The sequence below is a fragment of the Calliopsis andreniformis genome, chromosome 5, assembly GCF_051401765.1.
Source record: "Calliopsis andreniformis isolate RMS-2024a chromosome 5, iyCalAndr_principal, whole genome shotgun sequence".
NCBI lineage: Eukaryota > Metazoa > Arthropoda > Insecta > Hymenoptera > Andrenidae > Calliopsis > Calliopsis andreniformis.
Window position 1 is genome coordinate 7,053,844 of NC_135066.1, and position 21,642 is coordinate 7,075,485.

General features: G+C 34.2%; 5 protein-coding genes across 12 annotated transcripts; 3 read left to right on the plus strand and 2 right to left on the minus strand.

Annotated features, from left to right (window-relative positions):
- Positions 1 to 240: 240 nt before the first annotated feature.
- Cby (beta catenin antagonist chibby) lies at positions 241 to 1,096 on the plus strand. Its single transcript, XM_076377556.1, has 3 exons — positions 241 to 455; positions 535 to 650; positions 741 to 1,096. Exons 1-3 carry the CDS (start codon positions 272 to 274, stop codon positions 831 to 833), a joined length of 393 nt encoding a protein of 130 aa, XP_076233671.1. The 5' UTR covers positions 241 to 271; the 3' UTR covers positions 834 to 1,096.
- On the minus strand, positions 649 to 5,158 carry Top3alpha (topoisomerase 3-alpha). 7 transcript variants are annotated; one of them, XM_076377547.1, is made up of 11 exons: positions 4,788 to 5,156; positions 4,369 to 4,715; positions 4,169 to 4,287; positions 3,741 to 4,087; positions 3,366 to 3,654; positions 2,788 to 3,286; positions 2,357 to 2,702; positions 1,732 to 2,281; positions 1,419 to 1,653; positions 1,122 to 1,348; positions 649 to 1,048 (listed from the first exon to the last, which is right to left on the minus strand). In XM_076377547.1, the coding sequence occupies exons 1-11, from the start codon at positions 4,965 to 4,967 to the stop codon at positions 1,008 to 1,010; spliced, it is 3,180 nt and encodes a 1,059-aa protein (XP_076233662.1). In that variant the 5' UTR covers positions 4,968 to 5,156; the 3' UTR covers positions 649 to 1,007. The 7 variants fall into 7 exon arrangements, 6 of the variants coding, with proteins under 6 accessions (XP_076233662.1, XP_076233663.1, XP_076233664.1 ...); XM_076377548.1 differs by lacking the exon at positions 649 to 1,048 and having other exon boundaries at positions 1,195 to 1,331; positions 4,788 to 5,158; XR_013001848.1 differs by lacking the exon at positions 649 to 1,048 and having other exon boundaries at positions 1,209 to 1,348; positions 1,757 to 2,281; positions 4,788 to 5,158.
- Positions 5,159 to 5,287: 129 nt separating this feature from the next.
- Positions 5,288 to 10,082, plus strand: March6 (membrane-associated ring finger (C3HC4) 6). Its single transcript, XM_076379285.1, has 6 exons — positions 5,288 to 5,522; positions 5,840 to 6,268; positions 6,349 to 7,113; positions 7,197 to 7,853; positions 7,922 to 8,375; positions 8,457 to 10,082. The coding sequence occupies exons 2-6, from the start codon at positions 5,882 to 5,884 to the stop codon at positions 9,197 to 9,199; spliced, it is 3,006 nt and encodes a 1,001-aa protein (XP_076235400.1). The 5' UTR covers positions 5,288 to 5,522; positions 5,840 to 5,881; the 3' UTR covers positions 9,200 to 10,082.
- A 133-nt stretch (positions 10,083 to 10,215) lies between these two features.
- LOC143179875 (DIS3-like exonuclease 2) lies at positions 10,216 to 14,507 on the minus strand. 2 transcript variants are annotated; one of them, XM_076379288.1, is made up of 10 exons: positions 14,405 to 14,507; positions 13,849 to 13,901; positions 13,361 to 13,745; positions 12,617 to 13,296; positions 12,284 to 12,545; positions 11,681 to 12,198; positions 11,311 to 11,602; positions 11,037 to 11,230; positions 10,681 to 10,963; positions 10,216 to 10,599 (listed from the first exon to the last, which is right to left on the minus strand). In XM_076379288.1, exons 3-10 carry the CDS (start codon positions 13,724 to 13,726, stop codon positions 10,495 to 10,497), a joined length of 2,700 nt encoding a protein of 899 aa, XP_076235403.1. In that variant the 5' UTR covers positions 13,727 to 13,745; positions 13,849 to 13,901; positions 14,405 to 14,507; the 3' UTR covers positions 10,216 to 10,494. The 2 variants fall into 2 exon arrangements, with proteins under 2 accessions (XP_076235403.1, XP_076235401.1); XM_076379286.1 differs by having other exon boundaries at positions 14,067 to 14,499.
- An 11-nt stretch (positions 14,508 to 14,518) lies between these two features.
- On the plus strand, positions 14,519 to 20,861 carry Gdh (glutamate dehydrogenase, mitochondrial). Its single transcript, XM_076379289.1, has 8 exons — positions 14,519 to 15,181; positions 18,814 to 19,014; positions 19,310 to 19,543; positions 19,616 to 19,773; positions 19,848 to 20,003; positions 20,202 to 20,412; positions 20,489 to 20,643; positions 20,721 to 20,861. The coding sequence occupies exons 1-8, from the start codon at positions 14,749 to 14,751 to the stop codon at positions 20,835 to 20,837; spliced, it is 1,665 nt and encodes a 554-aa protein (XP_076235404.1). The 5' UTR covers positions 14,519 to 14,748; the 3' UTR covers positions 20,838 to 20,861.
- The last annotated feature ends 781 nt before the right edge of the window (positions 20,862 to 21,642 follow it).

Here is a 21,642-nt window from a genome sequence, read left to right on the forward strand (position 1 = left end):
AATAATGTTACTAAATATAATTTACCTCAAATATGTGTTTCTGTTAGTTAAAGTATACTATACGTCTTTATAATACAATTTTGGAGTAAGACGCAAAAATGTGATATCTTAATTAGTTAAACATGATGAAAGAATAAATGCAAATACATAGTATTCGATATTACACTTTTTAGAAAAGTTGCTTTTTACATTAAGAATATTTAATATTGTATATAAGCAGTTAACCTTTACATTTATGCAAGTTGTCTAGCTGAGTTTATTATTGTACACAATGCCTTTATTTTCAAATAAATTTTCCCCAAAAAAGACGCCCACCAGAAAGGCAGGAGTTTTTTTAGCTAATAAAGATTTGAGTCCAAAACGTATAGAAAAAGAATTAGGACCCAATATTGGCCCTATACGTTTAAAGCTAGGAGATCAAGAAACTGTTTTTGAATCAGGTACATGGATACCAGGTAAATTTTGTTTCATGTTACACAATCCAACATAATAATTTATTGTATAAACACATGTGTAATACTTATATCATTTTAGAATCTGGGAAACTGGGAGGAACTTATAAAGAAAATGAAAAGTTAAAAAAAGAAGTGAGAAGACTAGAAGAAGAAAATAACTTACTAAAACTAAAATTTGAAGTACTTCTTGATATGGTTATTAAACTTATTTTTTTGTTCAAAATACAAAATATTTACATGTATTGTAATTATGTTAACATATAACATTATTTTTATATTATACAGTTAACACAAACAACAGCAGAATTCCATTCACAAAAAGAAGAATTACACAAATTAAGAAGAAATTCACCATATAACAGAAACGTAGAATCGTGACGCAGGAATACACAGACAGATACATATTTATGCAAATTATAATATTAATTTAAGGCACATAGCAAATTCTGAAATATATTAATCTATCACAGAGCGCATCAAAAATAATTGTCGTTTTATCACTGTATTAAGTATTTACAGTATTTTTAAATTCAATATGTTTATACTTTTTTATCAATCCATGGCATTTTCTGGGCACGTTTTTCTTGTATGCCCTAAAAAGGTAATTTGTATTTTAAAATAAATTATAATATTTACATCGATTTATTGCAGAAATAGAATACACACCTTCTATTCCACAAATTCCGCATTTTCTTTTACCACCAGTAGCCCTTGACTTTCTTTGTGTATGTCCTTTCTCTCTAGACGTTCTGGAATTTCTTTCACTTGGTCCTTGATTATGGCCTTGATCATTTTCATCAGCCCATTGAAAGAATTTGCAAGATTCACTCATACTTTTAGGACACGAATAAAATAAACGTCCTTTGTTAGGCCCATCTTTTTGAACAGTTCGCCTATAATATGTACAATTATTTGTTTGAAATACCAGAAGCACATAAGCAATAACATCAAATATTTACTCACTCCTTTGCCAATTCATTACAGTGACATTTAACATCGTTCGACGATGTAGATGCATTATTATTCCTCCATGTACTGGTACTAGCACCAGTATTTGACTGATAGCTTGTATTTGCAGTTAGTCTTTGATTTGATCCTCTATTGTCATTAGCTTGCATTTGCTGAGGATTATCTGATGACCAAAGGAAAAAGTCACAACCAGTACCTTGCGGTTTAGCACATTTGTAGAATAGTCTTCCTAAAATGCATATTGTAAAAAAACTATTCAAGCAAGTTATATTAAATAAAACTTGAATATAAACTACACAATCTATACCCTGATTTGGTCCATCTTTCCTTACTGTTAACTGAATCGCAGTTTCATGACATCTACACATGATAACAGCATCGTTATCAATATCACCCCATGTTTTACTTTGTTCAATTCTTGGTGATCTGAATTCATTGCTTGAAGAACTGAAGCTACTTGTATCAATCCACGCATCATCGTTCTCTGTAGTAATACGTTTCTTATTTGTGTTATTCCTTGACCTATTCGTATTGTTACGAGTACTGTTCTGAGTTCTAACCAGTCCTACAGATGTATTATTTTGAGATGAATTTGTTCTATTTCCAGTAATATGGGATTGTTGAAATCCATTTCTTACTGGGAGTGAATTTGAACTAACTGATCTCGATCCATCGAAAGTACTGCTGTAGCCAGTATCATTTCCTTGGTTAACTTTCTTAATATTTTCATTTCGTACATTCATTACTTCATTAAATGAAGGATCACAACCACCTATACAAGTTGTGTATGTAGTACCATAAATTGGAAAAGCATTTCTAGATAATTTAAATTTTAATTTATGCATGTTTCCTGAACACTGAAAACAGGATAAATTCACTCGTTACAGCTTGTTATAACTATTATATGACTGAAATATATGTATTATACTTACATGTGAACAAATTTCACTTAAAACTTCAACAGATTCAACAGTTTGAGGCAACCAAATAGCATTATTACACGCTGGAAATCCCATGCAACCAATATATTTTCCTGTACCTTGTTTTCTATCTTTAAGTGTCATATTTGAACCACATTTTGGACATTTAAAAACAACAGCCTCTTCAGGCGGATTACTAAATTGTGTTTCTTGTGTTTCCGTTGGTCGTTCGTCAAGATAATTCGCTAAAGCATTGTCGATTAAATTGGCACGTTCCAATGCTATTTTAAAGACATCACGATATTTATTTATCTGTATTTGTAAAACATCTTTCGGATTTTTTTGCCGTTCACATATTCTGTATATAAAAATACTGAGTTAAAAATTTGTTTCAGTTCTAGACAGTATTGTAGTTTTATTAAAAAAAGTAATAAAGAACATACAATTTAAGATCCTTTTCTAAATCAGCTCTTAAATTCGGTTTTGACATTTGAAATCCCATATCATCATAACCCATTACTAATCCAATTCCAAGTTTGCCAGGCATTAAATGCTTCCCATCTGTCAAACCAACATATTGGCGTGACTTTATCGTATCTATGTGTTCTGCATGGGTAGCATCAGTGCCAATGCCATATTTATCCATTAAGCTAATTAAATCAGCCTCTGTTAATAACTGTGGTGGAGATGTTTCTTCTTGAACCATATCTATGCTAGTTGGTTTAAAAACCTGTCCTTCTTGGTATATATGAATTTCTTTGTCGCTCCATTTTTCATATATATACACGTGTAAATAATTTTTTTCAATAATTTGTAAACCATTAGCAATAAATTTTTCTCCAGCTATATCAATTTCTACTAACGTTTCTTGCCCTACTGCATTGTTAGATAAGCAAGCCAGAAAATGACGCACCACAAATTCATAAACTTTGGCATCATTACCTATTATTCATTAATTACAACAAAGTAACAAATGTTCTTAATATGGTAAACTGATTAAGTATGTAATGTGTATGCAGACCTTGTAAGCTATCTGTATATTTCGTCGGATGTATAGGAGGATGCGCTTGGTCACTTTTCTTTCCTTGCCTAGGATTTAATCCTTCCTCTAATAATCGTTGTGCAAAATTACCCCAAACTGGATTACCTACTTGCTGATTTACTAAAGGAACGAGATTTAATTCTTTCGGAAATATATTTGTTTCTGTGCGTGGATAACTAATAAGACCTTGGGTATATAATTTCTCAGCAATTTTCATAGTTTCCTTAGCGCTTAGGTGAAGTTTACGAGAGCCTTGTTTTTCCAATTCCTGAATTTATTTAATTTAAAAAAAAAAAGGGAAAAAATAAATTTTTGTTATATTTAATGTACTTAATTTGCTACTCTAATACTTACAACTGTGTCCAAAGGTAGAGGCCTCCACTTACTCTTAGGCTTACTTGTCACTTTTATTACAGTGGCATTTGGTTTTTCCAAGCAAATATCTAAGAAAACTTCACAAGGCAATTTTTCAAATAATCTTCCTCTTGACCACCTAAATTCTACAGATAAGTTATCACGAACATCTAGCACTTTTAGTTTCCAATATGGCTCTGATCTAAATCTTTCTATGGCTAAAAATCTTTCGACTACAAATCCCAAAGTAGGAAACTGACAACTGCCATAGCTGATAAGCATATCAGCAAGAGTTCTAGGAAATACCTTTTGTAGCCTCAATGTTTGAAATCTTGTAAATGCAGCACCTATAAAGATTAGTTGGTTTATATACAGTTTTGCGAAAGCCATAACTATAATGATATTGAAAAAAAAACAATATTAGGTACCAATCCTTAAGTCCAATTCACTTCGTACATCAACAGCATCACTAACTGCTTCGTCTGGCTCACATAGGTTTCGAAGTGCTCTATTTACAGATACTTGTGTGATTTCAGAAAATTTTGCTCTACAAAAAATCATACTTATAAGTATACAATACCAAGTTTTTTTAGATGTATATATCACTTAGTTATAAATGTCTAATTACCTATAAATACGAATATTAGGCTTAACTGCTCGACAGACTGTAATTATTTCAAACCCAATATTCTCTCCCTCACGATCACAATCTGTCCAAATAATTAATGCACTGCATTTTTGTACTTCTCTTTCCAAAGTCTTTTTAATTTTAATAGAGTTTTCTTCTGAACATTGCTTTGCCACAGGTGCATCAAATAAACTCAGTGGATGACAGCCTTGCCATTTGCGATATGTACCTCCAAATTCATGATTTAACAAATGACCAGACACAGAAGTCATGATCATATCACAATTTTGATTCCACAAATCTGAGGTGAATTCATAAATTTTATTATATGGGGATAATCCATCTCTCTGTAATATAAAAATACTGTCAATACTTATCTTAATACTAATTTTTACATTTTAATTATTAATTTTATTTACCCGTCTAGAAGTGCCGCGAGATAAATAACCCGCGATATTTTTTGCGGCATCATTTTTTTCGGCAACATTAAGAACTTTCATGACCTTAATACTACTGTTGCAACTCATAAAAAAAGCACACTGTACTGATTTATATAAACTAAATTTTGCAGCATTAAACGATTGTGTTAAAACTAACATAACATGTAGAATACATTACTGCACAGCATCTTCATGAGGTTATAACTCACAATCAATGCGTTCATAAAAAATTGCCATGTTAATTAAATATAAAATTCACACATTTTGTATTATTATACTCTAATATTACACTTATTTACAGCGATTCTTAATACTTCAAGTATTACATTTTTTGAAGATATTTCAAATACAGTTCGTAATATTATATAGAATTTCAGTTGCCGCCGTTAATATCATACGACCACATCAGTATGTCAGACAATGTGTGAAACTTGATTCCAAAATAATCCCTAGTGAGGAAAATTATCTGCGACTCAATTATTGTCAGTGGCACCGTTACACGTATTATTCTCGTAAATTTGTATTTACTTAGAAATTAACATTTTAAACGAGGGATGGCTTGATAACGTGTGTTCGCGATGAAGAACAGTAACATTTTCATTGCAAACGTTGCAAGTATGTTAATGCAAGAAAGAAAGAGCTGGAAGTAGCAGTAGACATTTTCAATATTTTGCACGATAGTTTTGGATTCCATGTATCATTGTCGAGAGACACGTAAGTGACTGAGATTATATTGTAAATAACATTAATCGCTATATAAAATGAATCCAGTCCCGATCAATTAAATATTATGTATATTTCGTATTCGTTTAATATGCTCCTACAATTTCGTCAGTCTTGTATTTTTCTCCATAGTGATTGTCGAATTTCGTCGTGTTTTGCAATGTTTATAAATGCATGCATAATGAACTTGGCAATCACACATTGTGCATGATTATATGTTTAACATTTTATTATATTCGTGATCCATTTTGTGATATACGCAATTCCTGTAATTATCATGTATTAATTTTTCATTAATCTTTTTTCAGCAATAAAATTATTCTAATCAATCATTTGAAAAAGAATCAAACATGACAGAGGACATGTTAGGTGCAGATATTTGTAGGGTCTGTCGGTCTGAGGGCCTTGCAGACAGACCCTTGTTCCACCCATGTATTTGCACAGGCAGTATTAAATGGATACATCAAGAATGTTTAGTACAATGGATGCGCTACTCGCGTAAAGAATATTGTGAACTTTGTGGATATCATTTTTCATTTACACCAATTTATAGTCCAGATATGCCACGCCGTTTACCTTTAAGAGATGTGGTTGGTGGATTATTTTCTAGTATTGTAAGAGCAGTGAAATACTGGTTACATTATACTTTAGTAGCAATTGCATGGCTTGGTATTGTTCCATTAACTGCTTGCAGAACATACAGAGCATTGTTTAGTGGACCCCTCGATTTAGTTCGAGTAAGTATTTTTTATAATTGAAAAACATCTAAATAATTCTAAAATTCTGTAAAAAACCAAGTTCACATTTTTATTTATAGATAATGTCATTGCCAATGGATATGCTCTCTACAGAAAATATATCTTCAGATGTGTTTCACGGCTGTTTTGTAGTTACTTGTACATTGTTTGCATTTATTGGATTAGTGTGGTTAAGAGAACAAATATTACATGCTGGGGGGCCTGATTGGCTTGAAAGAGACAATGTACAGTTACCTCCTGTTGATAATCCACCAAATGTAGAAGCACAACAACTTCAAGAGCAAAGAGCCCTTCAGCAACAAGAAATTCAAGATAATAATAATGTTCCACCTTTCGTTGATGAGCCACCTGTTCTACATGAGAACCCAAACAATGATAATCTAGATAATATAGAAGGACACAGAGCAGAGGAAAACAATACATTAAATAATCAAAGGATAGGTGAAGCTGAAGGAATTGGTAGAGATATTGAACCACTTATAGCCCCTAGGAATGGAGAACAGCAAATAGAGCAACCACCTAGAGATATTGAAGCACCTATACCTCCTAGAGACATGGAAGATGTACCTCCTAGGGATGTAGAACCAGTACCTCCAAGAGATGAACGACCAGTAGACGCAGAACAAATAAATGCAAGAGCTGGTGAAGAGTGGAGGGATCAAGTTCAACCACAAGGAGAAGCTGAGGAGGCAAATTGGAATCCAATGGAGTGGGACAGGCCTGCAGAAGAATTAACTTGGGAACGTCTTTTAGGCTTAGACGGGTCCCTTGTATTTCTTGAACATGTTTTCTGGGTTGTCTCACTAAATACTTTATTTATTATGGTATCTATTTATATGTTTTTAATTAAATGCAATACTGAAGAAGGTACGTGGATATATTTCTAAAATTTTATGTATTTTTTCAGGTCTTTGCTTTCTGCCCTTACCATATTGGTAGTTTCGCTATAGCAGGATTAGGTTTACAAGAATACGCGGCGGCATCACATTTTGAAGGTTTAGTAACTACATTGTGTGGTTACTGTGTCATAGGAGTTTGTTTAGTAGTTCTCCATACACTCGCGGCTCTCTTAGGTTTTCAACGTTCCCAACGTATATTAGGCTTATGCTATGTTATAGTAAAAGTCTCTTTACTATCTGTTGTTGAGATAGGCGTACTTCCTTTGGTGTGTGGCTGGTGGTTAGATATTTGTTCATTAGCGATGTTCGATGCTACACTTAGAGATAGAGAATCTTCATTCAGATTAGCTCCTGGTACTTCAATGTTTATTCATTGGTTGGTAGGAATGATTTATATATATTATTTTGCTTCGTTTATCCTGCTTTTACGAGAAGTATTGCGGCCAGGAGTACTCTGGTTTTTAAGGAACTTGAATGATCCCGATTTTTCCCCTATTCAAGAAATGATACATCTTCCAATTTTGAGGCACGTAAGAAGGCTTGTGGCTTCTGCAGTTATATTCGGAACAGCTATTTTACTAATGTTATGGTTACCAGTGAAGCTCTTAAGATGGGCTTGGCCAGGTTTTCTACCATATACAGTGACAGTTCAAAGTGAAGCTCAGGTAAGACAAATGGAAACAATCATTTCCTTTCAATGATTTTCTCTTTCTTATTACATATTTTATTTCAGGTCAGCGAATTGTCTTTAGAATTGTTGCTCCTACAAGTTATTCTTCCTGCATTATTGGAGCAGTCTCACACCCGTACTTGGTTAAAAGCTCTAATAAGAGGCTGGTGTCGAGTAGTGGCTTGGATATTAGATTTACAATCGTATTTGTTACGAGATCAATCGGAGGATCCTGGACCAGCAGTAATCGAGGAACCGCAACATCCAGACTTAGGTGCTGCCCATCAAGCACTGCTACAAAGAGAAGGACCAATAGGCTTTCAACCTTATGTTAGACCACGTTGGTTTCCTGCTCGATTAGTTGGCCTTTTGTTTTGCGTTTGCGTTTCTCTTGTTATTGCCAGCTTAATAGCAATGACTCTCCCGGTGTGGCTTGGACGCAGAGTAATGGCACTATGGATGGTTGGAGCTCCTGCTCCATCTCCACCAGTATTACCACCTGCCTTAAGTGGATCCGGTAAGTCTCCTTTTAAAAGTAAAAGGTATTGAATGAATTTCTTAACTTTCTTTTAACTCTGTTTTTTCTTGAATTTTTCAGAAAATAGCGAAGCTGTAGTTGCTTTATCTGGACGAGTTCATGAGGTATATACAGTAGCCTGTGGAACTTATGTATGTTGGGCTGCTGCAAGAGGATTAGCCTTAGCGTTCTCTTGGTTACCTCGCGGACGAAGAGCTGTTTTAGATAGAGTTAAACATTGGGCAATCATAGGCGTCAAAGCATCCGTTGCATTTTTCCTACTTATTGGCCTAATACCTCTTTTATTTGGACTACTTCTCGAATTAGTCGTTGTAGTACCTTTGCGTGTACCGCTAGAACAGAATCCTATTTTGTTCATTTGGCAAGATTGGGCTCTGGGTGTATTATATACGAAAATAGCAACAGCTATTACTATGATGGGTCCAGATTGGAGAATTCGTTTGGCGATTGAACGAGCGTACAACGATGGTATTAGGGAAATAGATTTGAAGTTCATCATTACGGAATTAGCAGCTCCGGTAATATGTTGTTTTGGTCTTGCATTAGCCGTTCCTTATGCCGTGGCCTATGGAATAGTCCCACTTTTGATCACAAATTTACAGACACAAATTCTTATCGCTAGACGTTTATATCCCTTCCTTCTAGTAGTAAGCGTAGTGTGCATTGGAATTAATTTCCAACTTCGCCAGCTTGAGAAACTTTACGAACATATAAAAAATGATAAGTATCTTGTGGGTCAAAGATTAGTAAATTATGAACATCGGAATAAATCTCAGTCACAACAACAGCCACAATCAAGCTAACGCGGCTAGTATCATTGTTTTTGGATGGTGATATCAAAATAATGAAAAATTCTTTAATGTACAGCCTTTACTGCACTTGATCGTAACAGATTAATTTATGTCGATTATATCTCTTGGGTTTTACAACCATAATTTATCAATGTAAGCGATACTAAATACATTCAAAAGACTGTTGTTTAATGTATCGCTTTTCCGTTTGATACATTAAAATTGCCAATTCATTTCTTATCCAAGTTACAGAGATAAATTGTTGTGAAGCAACAATTGCTATTTTACACGATAATGAACGAATACGATTTTGACAAAAAGCTGATATTTAACATTATTCATTCATTATCGATCAAACGAATTTTTTCTTAAATAGGTCATAAAAAATTTTCAACTTTAGAGATATGATGTACAAAGTTTAATTGAACTCTAATAAATTCTTTAGAAAATAGATCTCCAAGTAAGAAGTATTGTGAAAGTAAAGTTACACTTTAACTAAACATTAATTAGCAAGAAGTTAATATAATCATATTTTATTGTACCAAAATTAAGGTTTAAAAATCAATTTAAATTGGGAAATATCTATACTTTACTGGAAATAGGAAACGTCTAGTATTTTTTTTATATATAAATCGAAAACATACTATTTACCCTTGGACATTAAATGTTTGCGTTGATTTGTTGTATGAAATTTACATTTTAGGTAATAATATATTACCATTAATATCTTTTTTTTTTAAATGACAAACTTGTTATATACATTAATGATATAAGAAAGAATTATAACATCCATGAACTTATTATGTGAAATCTTTTTTATATGAAAATACAAAAAATTTTAACACAGATTTTGGGTTCATTAGTTCTTATGTGTATTGAAAACATATTTTACGTAGTATATGCGTAATTTTATGTACAAAGTTAGGTGTAAGTAAAAATTATTTATTTGTATACATACCAATTGTTCGAAAATTGATGAAGTTACACGTAAAAAATGTAAAAAGCGTAAAAATAAAGAAAATTCTTGCAGAAGGATCTATTTCATCGTTGTCATTCGTTTTCAGCATTTCGTTAAAATTCACATACAAAGAAAATATAAATTCGTTGTTTTATAATTACATATTTCACATAAAATAATCATTTAAGAAAATTTACATATAATATAATGTACATGTTTCTAAATGTTTAACAAAATATACACGTACACAGTCCAAGATTTCATTTACATGTAAAAGTGTAGAGAAATAAAAATACGTATACATTCATTTTTTGAAAACATAATTTGTGACATAAATGTGCCATTCAAGTTAAGATTCTATTTCCTGATTTGGAGGTAGGATAACAGCATTTAACCGAAATAATTCAGGATGCTTTTCAATTCTCAGATATAATAAAGTAAAAATATTGATGACCTGAAAGATATCAGACGAATTAGTAAAACTTTATTCAATTTATTTCGTATGTCCTTTTTTTCAAGACATTTTTTATAGTACCTGAACAACAGTAGGTTCTATCCAAGAAATACTTATTGTTGGAACTGAACATTCCGTAGTATATTCAACAGCTGCTACATTTTCTAAGTCCATGAGATAAATCCTTAATTTTATTCCTACTTGACATAATATAACATCTATGCTCTGTTCTTTAACATCCAATACAATACCCATCGTAACGATAGGACCACGTATGTCTATTAGATATGTAAAGTATAGTTCGCTACTTTGTTCTTGAGCTACTTTTGCGCTGTACTTTTTTACATTACAATTTGCCGCTATTCTACAATGGTAAAAATAAGAAAAATATTAAAAAAATATTTGTACACATTATTTCTTTCTCTTGATTTACTTACTTCATACACAGTTTCTCTGACCATTCTTCATGTAATGCTTCATTTTTCATAGTTGCATGAAGTAAACGGTGTACCACGCAATCGGGGTATCGTCTAATTGGAGAAGTAAAATGTGTATATAACGATGCATTTAAAGCATAATGTTTCAATTCCTCCTCTGTTTGAACTGTAGATGAACATCTGTATGTTGCACGCTACAAACATGGAATAATTTAAAATTTATATGAATAACATTTACATAGGATTTTTCATAAGAGATAATAGAAGATCGTACAGTCATAGCTTTGGAACAGAGATTATTAATAACCATCATTCTATATTTCACTGTAGTCTCAGTTGTATTTGAGTCGGATTCTAATTCTTCGTAGCGTTTCATGCTAGAGTGTAATGATCCTGATGATTCAATTTCTAAATGAATGCCAAATTTTTGTAAAATTTCTTTAGTTCCATTCAGAACAAACTTTGATGGCTCTCTGTGATTACGTAGTAAAGCAGTTTCTGGAATAGTAGTATACAAATGAGTAGCTACAGTCATGTTAGCTAGCAACATAAATTCTTCTATGAGCCTAAAATATGTATATGTTAATTCAAATGATGTTTAAAAAGATAAAATTTTGACATTTTTTACAAAACAATATTGATACCTATTGCTATCTTTTTGTTCTTCTATCATGTAAGATGTTGGTAAACCTGTAATTCTATCAATTATAACATGTAATTTTGGTTGATCTATTCGTAATGCACCTTCCGCAAATCTTTTATTACGCATCTGAGTTGCTAACTTATGTAAAATATTTACTTTTACTGATAGGTCATTAGCAGTAAAATTTCCATTCATGTTTAAGAAATCATCAAGCCAATTATTGTCAGGATTTTCAATAAATTTTTGAGCATGTCCATAAGCCATTTGACAACATGATTTTATCACAGTTTTGGCAAAACGATGTGAAATAATTCTCGCTTCTGGTGTCATCTCCCAAATGACAGAAAAAGCCAACTTATCTTGCCCTGGTAGTAGAGAGCATAGTTGACACAATTGTTTTGGTAACATATGATACACATTATCTGTCATGTAAACAGTTATTGCTCGTTTTGCAACTTGAATATCTAATGGAGATAAAAATTCCAGATAATGGGTAACATCAGATATATGTACACCAATCTATAATAAAAGAGAATATAATAAAACCTACATATACAAAATAATAATTATACAAAAGATAGTATTTAGTAACAAAATAAATTACTTCGTAGTTTCCATTTTCCAAAAGTTTACAAGAAACTGCATCATCTAAATCGACAGCAGTTTCAGGGTCAATAGTAAATATACATTCGTCTCTCCAATCCTCTCTGTCTTTTATATCATTTTCCGTTAATACATAATCACTACTTGGAAGATCTTTTATTATTTCTAGACTGTAAGGTGTTACATCTAGATCATGTTCAAGCAATATAGCATGTGATTCAGCTTTTATATCACCCACAGCTCCAATCATTTTTACAATTTTCCTGTAACCATTATGATACAGTAATTACTTTTAGTATCTTAAACCTTTTGATCATACATTCTACTATCATACCCAACTGCAAATTGAGGTTTTGTCCAATTAGTTATATTAACTAAGAACAACGTGTCTTCAAATATAGATGGTTGTGACATAAATCCTTGTGGTAAAGATTCTGGATATATTCTAACCAAAGGCACACGTTTATCTCTGGGATAAAGAAAGGTTGATGTACCTTGTTGTTTTAAATGTCCTATTGTTTTCCTTGGGTGTATTTGTTCTCTTATGCAAACAACAACTCCTGTTTTTTGCATTTCTCCATTAGCAATTGATTTCCACCTTTCTGGAGGATTGACATGGGCCACAACAAAATCTCCTTCAAAAGCTCGATTCCTATCTTTTAGGCCAACAATCAATAAATCGCGTTGATCATCTGCTAAAGGCAAATATGCATGTTTGTAAAATTTAGGATTAATACGTAGGTGTCCTTCTATGTACTCTATATTTGTTGAATCTTGGTTTCTTAGAAGAATGTCAATTTCTTTTATAGGAATATGTTTTTCAAATGTCTCCTGTTTCTTTGAAGATTTTGGAGTTTTTGAATCTTTTTGTTCAGCATTTTTATTTGTTATACTTTCATGATCATTTCCTTTTTCTGATTCTATACTTTCTTTAGTATTTTGACAGTCAGATTTTTGTGTGGATTTGTCAACTAACTTATTTTTTTTCTTTGATATTTTGGGCTTTTGTTCTTTCTGCAAACATTATTAATATATAATATCAGATTTACATGATGTACAAAAAATAAAAAACATTTACCTGTTGTGGAATTAAATCTGTAATTTCCTGACAGTTACCATTTTTTTTCTTCAAATAATTTGAGCCTGTTTGCTCAGCAGTTAAATTCTTCATGACTACTTTTTTACAATCTTTACCGTTATTTGGTATTACATTTTTACCTTTATGCTGCTTCCCTACAACTTCTGTTTTATCTTTTCGTTGATTTTTTCCATTGGTTTTTAACTTTTTCAACGGTTTTTTTTCCTCAATTTCCTTCCCAAATGACTCCTTAAAACAATGAGGCATTGCTTCACCTTCATTCTTATTAATTTCAGGTGTACTTTTTTCAGAAAGTTCACACTGGCTTCTTTTAACAGACGTACACGAATTTGATGTTTTGGACATATTTCAAGTGCTGCGCATACTAGTCGATAAAACATATAATCAAAAATTATTATTTATTTCACAGTTACTTTTCAAAGAATAACGTACTATAAATATATACGTTCGATGTAAAACAAACTTACCTACGGAAATGTGAACAAATTTGGGTTATTTTCTAACGGGTTTCATCAGATTCCTACGATAAGGAAATAGAAGAGATAATCAACGCATGATTCACGTATCAGCTAAGTAGAAACTTAACAAAAATATTATCCCGATTTAACAAAAATAAAACTGACAGGTATTCGATATTACATGAATCCTTTTCTAGTAAAATTTAAAACGATCCTTAAGTACATACCTATTCAACCGCAACGCCACAGGTTATCTACACCTCGCGTCGATTCTATTTTTCATTCTCAAAATATTATCTAAGTATATACAAATAAACAAACCACAAAGAAATATTTACACGGTTTGTTACATATCGAAGTTCGAAAAACGCGTTCTTAAATACCGTTTCGACGCATGCACAATGAACGACTTGTTACAATATCAAAAGAATCCACCAGTCGACAGTCAGCGAGTGAAAATCTCCAATACAGCTAGGACACTACTGGCCACCACCAATGCAAACGAAGCCCGCTCGGCATAGGTAGATTTGATAAGAAAACGTTGGGTTGGCAAAACGTTACTCACGTTTAGTGGTGTTTAGCGAGCATTATAGAGAGAGAGAGAATCCGTAGTTGGCAAGTGGCCGAGGCGATTGGACTAGTTGGCAAGTTGAGTGGTGTGAGGCGGTAGGTAGAGTTGTGTCTGGAACGCGGTGGAAAGGCAAGGTTGTTTCGATCGGTACTAAAGGAACACCGTTGCTCACGCAGTTGGTCGAGAGCTTGAGCTCCGTGAGGATCGGGAAGAAGGTTGGAGAGCGGGACAGGTAGAGAGGATCGTTCTGAGTGTGCAAACGAAAGGGTCTGACTCGTGTGTTAGAATCCAGTGCGGTTTTCCGATAGACAGAGAAGTCGAAAGGGCAAACCGCGAAAATGTTTCACGTAAGAAAACTGACGAGGTCGTCCATCGCTCTGAAACAAGTACCGTGTAACAATGACATTGTTCACAATACGCTGGTACGCATCGTGCCGGCGTTTCAAGCACGCGGTTACGCCGATCACCAGATACCCGACCGACTCAAGGATATACCAACAGAATTGAATCCGAAGTTCTTCGACATGGTCGAATATTTTTTCCATCGTGCCTGTCAGATCGTCGAGGACAAGCTGGTCGAGGATATTGGCAAACGCTCCAGAGTGAGCGTAGAGGAGAGGAAGAAAAAGGTGAAGGGAATCCTGATGCTCATGGAACCATGTGACCATATCCTCGAAACCTCCTTCCCCCTGAGACGCGATTCGGGCGACTATGAAATGATCACTGGCTACCGTGCGCAGCATTCCACCCATAGAACACCCTGTAAAGGAGGTAAAATCGGTCACCTTCGTTCGATTAACATAGATTTTTCCATATTGTATCCTTAGAACCGTCCTAAAATCAGCGTCGATCGTTTCCTGGATAAAGAAGCCGATAAAGATTTCTGTGTCGATGAACGTACGCTTGGAGTTGCTTTAATACTAATTTTTCTACAGTCAAATCAATGTAACTGCATTCGTCGCTTATAACCTCATAGAATATAGGAGATGCATAGTTTCGTGAAGTAGCGTTTTGCTGCTGTAGCAAACACTTTGCGACTGCTTGAATTCGGTATTAGTGGGGCACATCAATTACGTCATCGATGACGACACGTAACGAGGAACGAAGTATCCTCGTATTGTACGAGGCCTTCGTAAAATCGTCTAAATAAGTTACAAATATGTTTATATCAGTCTTTGCGTCTAATTCTTAAATTTGCCATAGTTTGCTAGTTACTTTTAAGTATTCACTGTACGTATATGATTAGACGCGTGACACTTACGACAATTTTACGGCTTCGTACGTTACGACGCGGTTTTAACCTCGATCCCATGAGAGCAGATTATTGGGAACGTATCAACGACAGCCCAGCGAGATTGTTTAAATATTATTATTCACGCGGTGTCTGATAAGTTCTCGATTACATCAACGTTATAACATACGAATAATGTCAACGAAATTCTTCTGGAATGTTACTTGTCCCTAAGTCTATGGGAGTAATCGTTTAAACGATAATATGAAAAGAGCTAGTAGGGTTGGATTTTTATAAGTGACAATGAGTATGATAACGCGCAAACGTTCATGTTTAGTCTTATTACGTTTGACAACGGCCTTACTCACGGAGATTATATTACAATGATTAATTTTGCCCGCATGTTTGTGAGTTAAAACCGTTTGGAGCTAATTTGTTCTTTTATTAATAACTACAATTCTTGTGTAACAGAATTAAAAGAAACCTGCATGGTGAACAGTAATTCTGTTTGTAATACTGATTTATCGATGAGGGATCCAATTACTCCAGTCAGGAAACAAAAATGTAGATTTTCAGTAGCTAATGTTGATACAGAAAAAGAGATTACGCGAGTACAGTTCTATTCGCTATAAGCTTGTCAATATTTTTAAAATTTTGCTGTTTTATGAAATTGCTGGTTAATTGTTCAACTTAACTGATATTTATTAACGGTATTTATATTAATTCACCTTTTAGTATTCGGTATGAAAAACATCTATAGATAATTTAGGTTTCCTTAAACGTTAATGGCAAATAACTATACTTTTCTAGACACCTGCAGTTTTGGAACTACAATTCTTTTTTTACTAAATAAAATCGCAGCGCTCCCGCCATGTATATAATAGTGACACCATACCAGTCGAGGATTAACGAGATAAATACGAGTTTCCGACGTATTAATTGAATCGGTGAGTTGAAGAACGGTACAACTCCAAAAACCACATTTTGAACTGTTTGATCTCAACGTGTAATTCAGTGCAATTTTTTTACGTGTATTAGTGCTTTGAGATTATTTGAAAATGACTAATTTTGGACTTATACTGTTCTTCAAATCACCCATTTTAATTGATCTCAAAAACCCAGGCTGTGCTGAAACAAAAACATATAGAATTAGTCTAGCCTGGTTAATCTATACTGGTAGTCTAGTATTTTTATGATCTTTAATACCTGCTAATCGAAAGAGATGACGCACACGCGAAGCAAATCACATGAACACTTTTAAAAAAAGAAAGAAGACGGGGAAGGGGAGAAGTATTGTTGGCGATATTTTCATACTTTCGAAAGCAGCTCAGGCATTCAGGTGTACCCTTTTAGATGCTACTCTGTATGCATTATCGTATCCTTGATATAAATTTGTATGAGCTCGTCCTTAGCAGCCACGTGCGAAATAGAATCAGCGGGTGTTTACCACGAGCCAAGCAAACAGATTACTTTAACGCTGTCGATGATTGTCTCGTGATTGCTAGTCATGAGGCAGACATTGCAATTATTCTGTTTACTTTACACTCATGATCGTAATACACTTCCCTTTGCCAAACGTTTATAATACGGTGGTTCTAAGATTAAACCAGTCATGAATTTTAATTACTTATAAATTTATTATATTAGCGTCCAAAAGTTTGAACATTAAATATGTTTTATGGGGTTTTTATAGTCTTCTTACATTCTTACTCCGATAGGGCAAGGATTCTGTGTAATCATTTAAATGAAATAATTGTAGTAGCAGACTGAGTACTAGAAGTTGAATATTAAATTAGTATTAAATGTTGAAAACGAGTATTAAGTATTAAGCACAAATTTCTTAAAAACGTGATATGTGCGTGTCACTTTACTATCGTAAAATCATCCAATATATGTAACAGATATTCACATAATTGTTTCTAGTTAAAAAGTTAGAGCTTTAGTGACCTATTTAGAATGTAACACCGACTTGATTGGACATTAGTGAGCTGCCTAATTTGCATACACTCGTGTCTCATGAATATCGTTAATAAGAGATGCTTGTCGCATCGATTGCGTAACACGCGTCGAAAATAATACAAATTTATAAAGCATTTATCGAAGATAATACCGCCTACAAACATCAGCCCGGGATCGTCTCGCTCTATAGTTAGAATAAGGCGATGCAAAGTCGTTCGCTGATGCCAAGCTGTCTACCTTTTTCTTCTTCCCTGCCAAACATTAGTTAATCATTTGATTCGGCATTTGATTCGAGGGAGTTTGGCAATTGCAGCTATGGTGCCAATGTCATGATGCATAAGGTCAATGCTCTTTGCGAGTCAAGTCTCTTCTTTTCTTATCTCTACCAGGAACGAGTAGAGACCAAGCAGCGCTAATCGGGTGGTCAAAGGTACACAGCTTTTTGCCAGTTATTACGATCTAAAAAATACATCACTTACGCGAACTTTCGCTTGTGAACGAGTCCCGCTCGTCTTCCAGATGTTATTTAAAAGAATCATTAACGAGGTCACTCGAGTGCGTAAGCATTGCGCGGGCTATCGTCATCTGACTATTTTTGACCGATAACATTTGCGTAATATTGACTCACTTCGTTGGTGGCCAATTTGCGACTTTTTTCCGCGTCGATAGGTACTTTTTAGTAAAAATAGATACCTATATGCACGTTATGCTTCATAATACGTATATTAACGTCTCGCCAAGTATGAAAATCACGCTAATAGTCCTCTGACAATTTTAGACTAGTTTCACGGAAGTGTTTGTTGTACAACTCCTTCAGGGGATTTAAAATTAATTTTAGACAATACCTCCCGGGACATTCTAATCTTTTATCGTTTCAATCATTTATAGATTAGAAGCAATTACCACTGGTGTAATCGTTAATCGTTAAAGTTTTTGATACTCTTCTATCGCTTAAGCTACCTCGTCTGGAATTATAAGCTCGTGTGATTGCTTAATCATACATAATCTAGCTTAAATGAAACTTTTTATTAATCTTATCGATTACTTATATTTAGTAAGTAACTAATGATATTTTAATCGTTCTTGAGGAAAAAACCGCCTCACGCATATGTATCTTGTCGTACAGGTTTATATTTAGCGTTGTTGTAACATGCGGCGAGCCAAAGCGATTCTATCAGAAATATTGTAGCCTATTTGTTCGTGTACTTTTTAGGTATCCGTTTTTCGATGGACGTATCGCGGGATGAGGTGAAAGCTTTGTCGGCGTTAATGACTTTCAAATGTGCTTGTGTGGACGTGCCCTTCGGCGGAGCCAAGGCTGGTATCAAGATTAATCCGAAGTTATACTCTGAACATGAGCTCGAGAAGATTACCAGGAGGTTCACGCTGGAGCTCGCAAAGAAAGGATTTATCGGTGAGGCTTCTGGAACATGTTAAAACAATTTTTTTTTCGATCTACCAATGCTACTTTCTCAGAAGTTTACTTAGAGTTATCGTCTACGCATTACGAAATCCATTTATTTTGACTAAATTCCTTATTCAGTTTATTCTGCGATAAGGTTGTTATCTGTTACTTGAACAAGCGATACGTGTCTCAAAGCTAATTCAATACTAAATTGTATTAAGTATCTGGTATGGATTAAGAGATTATGAGTGCAGGTGGTTATTTTGATAAGATATTGAGTCAAATATCTGTTCTGATTCTGTAGGGCCTGGCGTTGACGTTCCTGCACCTGATATGGGAACTGGAGAACGTGAAATGTCTTGGATCGCAGATACTTACGCCAAAACCATTGGACACTTAGATATTAACGCCCACGCTTGTGTAACTGGAAAGCCTATTAATCAAGGTGGAATTCATGGTCGTATATCCGCGACAGGTCGTGGTGTATTCCATGGTTTAGAGAATTTTATCAATGAAGCTAACTACATGAGCATGATTGGTAAGCTGCGGCCCATTTTTCCTTTATTATTTGACGTAGAAGGCATGAATTTGTGATTTCGATTGATTATAGGCACTACCCCTGGCTGGGGAGGAAAGACATTTATTGTTCAAGGTTTCGGTAATGTCGGTTTGCATTCAATGCGTTATTTGCATCGCGCTGGTGCCGCCTGTATAGGAGTAATTGAACACGATGGTGCTATATACAATTCAGAAGGCATCGACCCTAAGGTAACGTCCTTGGTTCCAAAATGAAGTATTATGCCGATTACATAATGTCTATAATGAGATTGTACTTTCTTTAGCAACTGGAAGACTACCGTATAGAAAATGGTACTATCGTAGGCTTCCCTGGTGCTAAGCCGTATGAGGGCGAAAATCTCATGTACGAGCCATGTGATATATTTATACCCGCCGCTGTTGAGAAAGTTATTACCAAAGAAAATGCTACTCGCATTCAGGTGTTGTTTCTTTAATTACATCGTTAAAGAAAAAATTGGAATTCCTTGTTTATAATTATTTAAACTCTTTCGTTCGATAAAAAAAGTTTTTACAGCTCATGATTCACCAAGTAATTCCAAATTTTTAATGATAGTATATATAAAAATTTGATTCCTTTTAATGAAAAATATACTCATGATCTGTTACTTTGCATTTAGGCTAAAATCATAGCCGAAGCTGCTAATGGACCAACTACTCCAGCTGCCGATAAGATTTTAATTGATAGAAACATACTCGTTATTCCCGATTTGTACATCAATGCTGGTGGTGTTACAGTTTCCTTCTTCGAATGGTTAAAGAATTTGAACCATGTGTCGTACGGTCGACTTACTTTCAAATACGAGAGGGAATCCAACTATCATTTGTTAGGTATGTAATGAATTTATAGTGTTATAATACAATACTTTTAATCAGATCTGTATATTCATATTCAACTCTTTTTTAGAATCTGTTCAAGAATCGTTAGAACGTAGGTTTGGCCGTGTTGGTGGCCGAATTCCTGTTACACCCTCTGAGGCATTCCAAAAACGTATTTCCGGTGCCTCTGAAAAAGATATTGTCCACTCTGGTTTAGATTACACAATGGAGAGATCCGCTAGGGTACATATTTTTCATAGATTTCCACCTGATAAATACTTTGTTACACCGCAGTTAATCGCATATGAATTTTGTTACAGGCTATCATGAAAACTGCAATGAAATTCAACCTCGGCTTGGACTTGAGGACAGCTGCTTACGTTAATTCGATCGAGAAAATATTCACCACATATTCCGAAGCGGGTCTCGCATTTTAAGCATGAAGTATTCGAGTACGAAGTAAAATGTATACATATGTTGAAATCAGTAACGAGGCGACTGCAAGAAGTTATGAGCCAGTATTTTAAAGACTATTCACGATCTTTCCCAAAGCTGGTGCAGTCCAGTCAGAACGACAAAAGATCAAGACCAGCAGTGGAAAATGTATCGTGTACATCGTCGCGTGATAGATTTCTCGAATGCATCGTAATAATTTGCCTAATAAATTCCCCTGCACGCATATATGTGTCATGTATGCTTGTGCTCGTTAAAGTGCACACACATGCACGTAGGTGCACACGAGAAAGTGTATAAAGCGGATGTTGCCACACAGAGCGACGCCTAGAACAAAAGTATTTAACGTTTACTCTATGAACGGATCATTGACATCAATCGATACAACATCAGTGCATTTTTATATTTCACTTTTTATCAGTATATCTTAACATTTAAGAAGATTCTTAAAAGTGATCGTTGATCCGAACGATTGTAAGTTTTAATTCCTTCGAGTATAAAACTTCGCTGTATCTATGAGACACGGCTTACAGAGATGCTATTTGTAATGAAAAACTCATTTCTATTGAATCAAAGGGCGCGATGTATCATATGATAATATTGTTATACATTTAAAGAGTATGTCAATAAAACATGTGCTCTCCACTTATATTGTCTTTATTACTTGTTGATTCTCTTCCCTCATAAATCAGTTTGACTAATTTCAGTAATAATATACGGTATGGTAACGACGCGGTTAAAGTACAACTCGTGTAGAAGATATTTCAATTTCCATGTTTAATATAAACG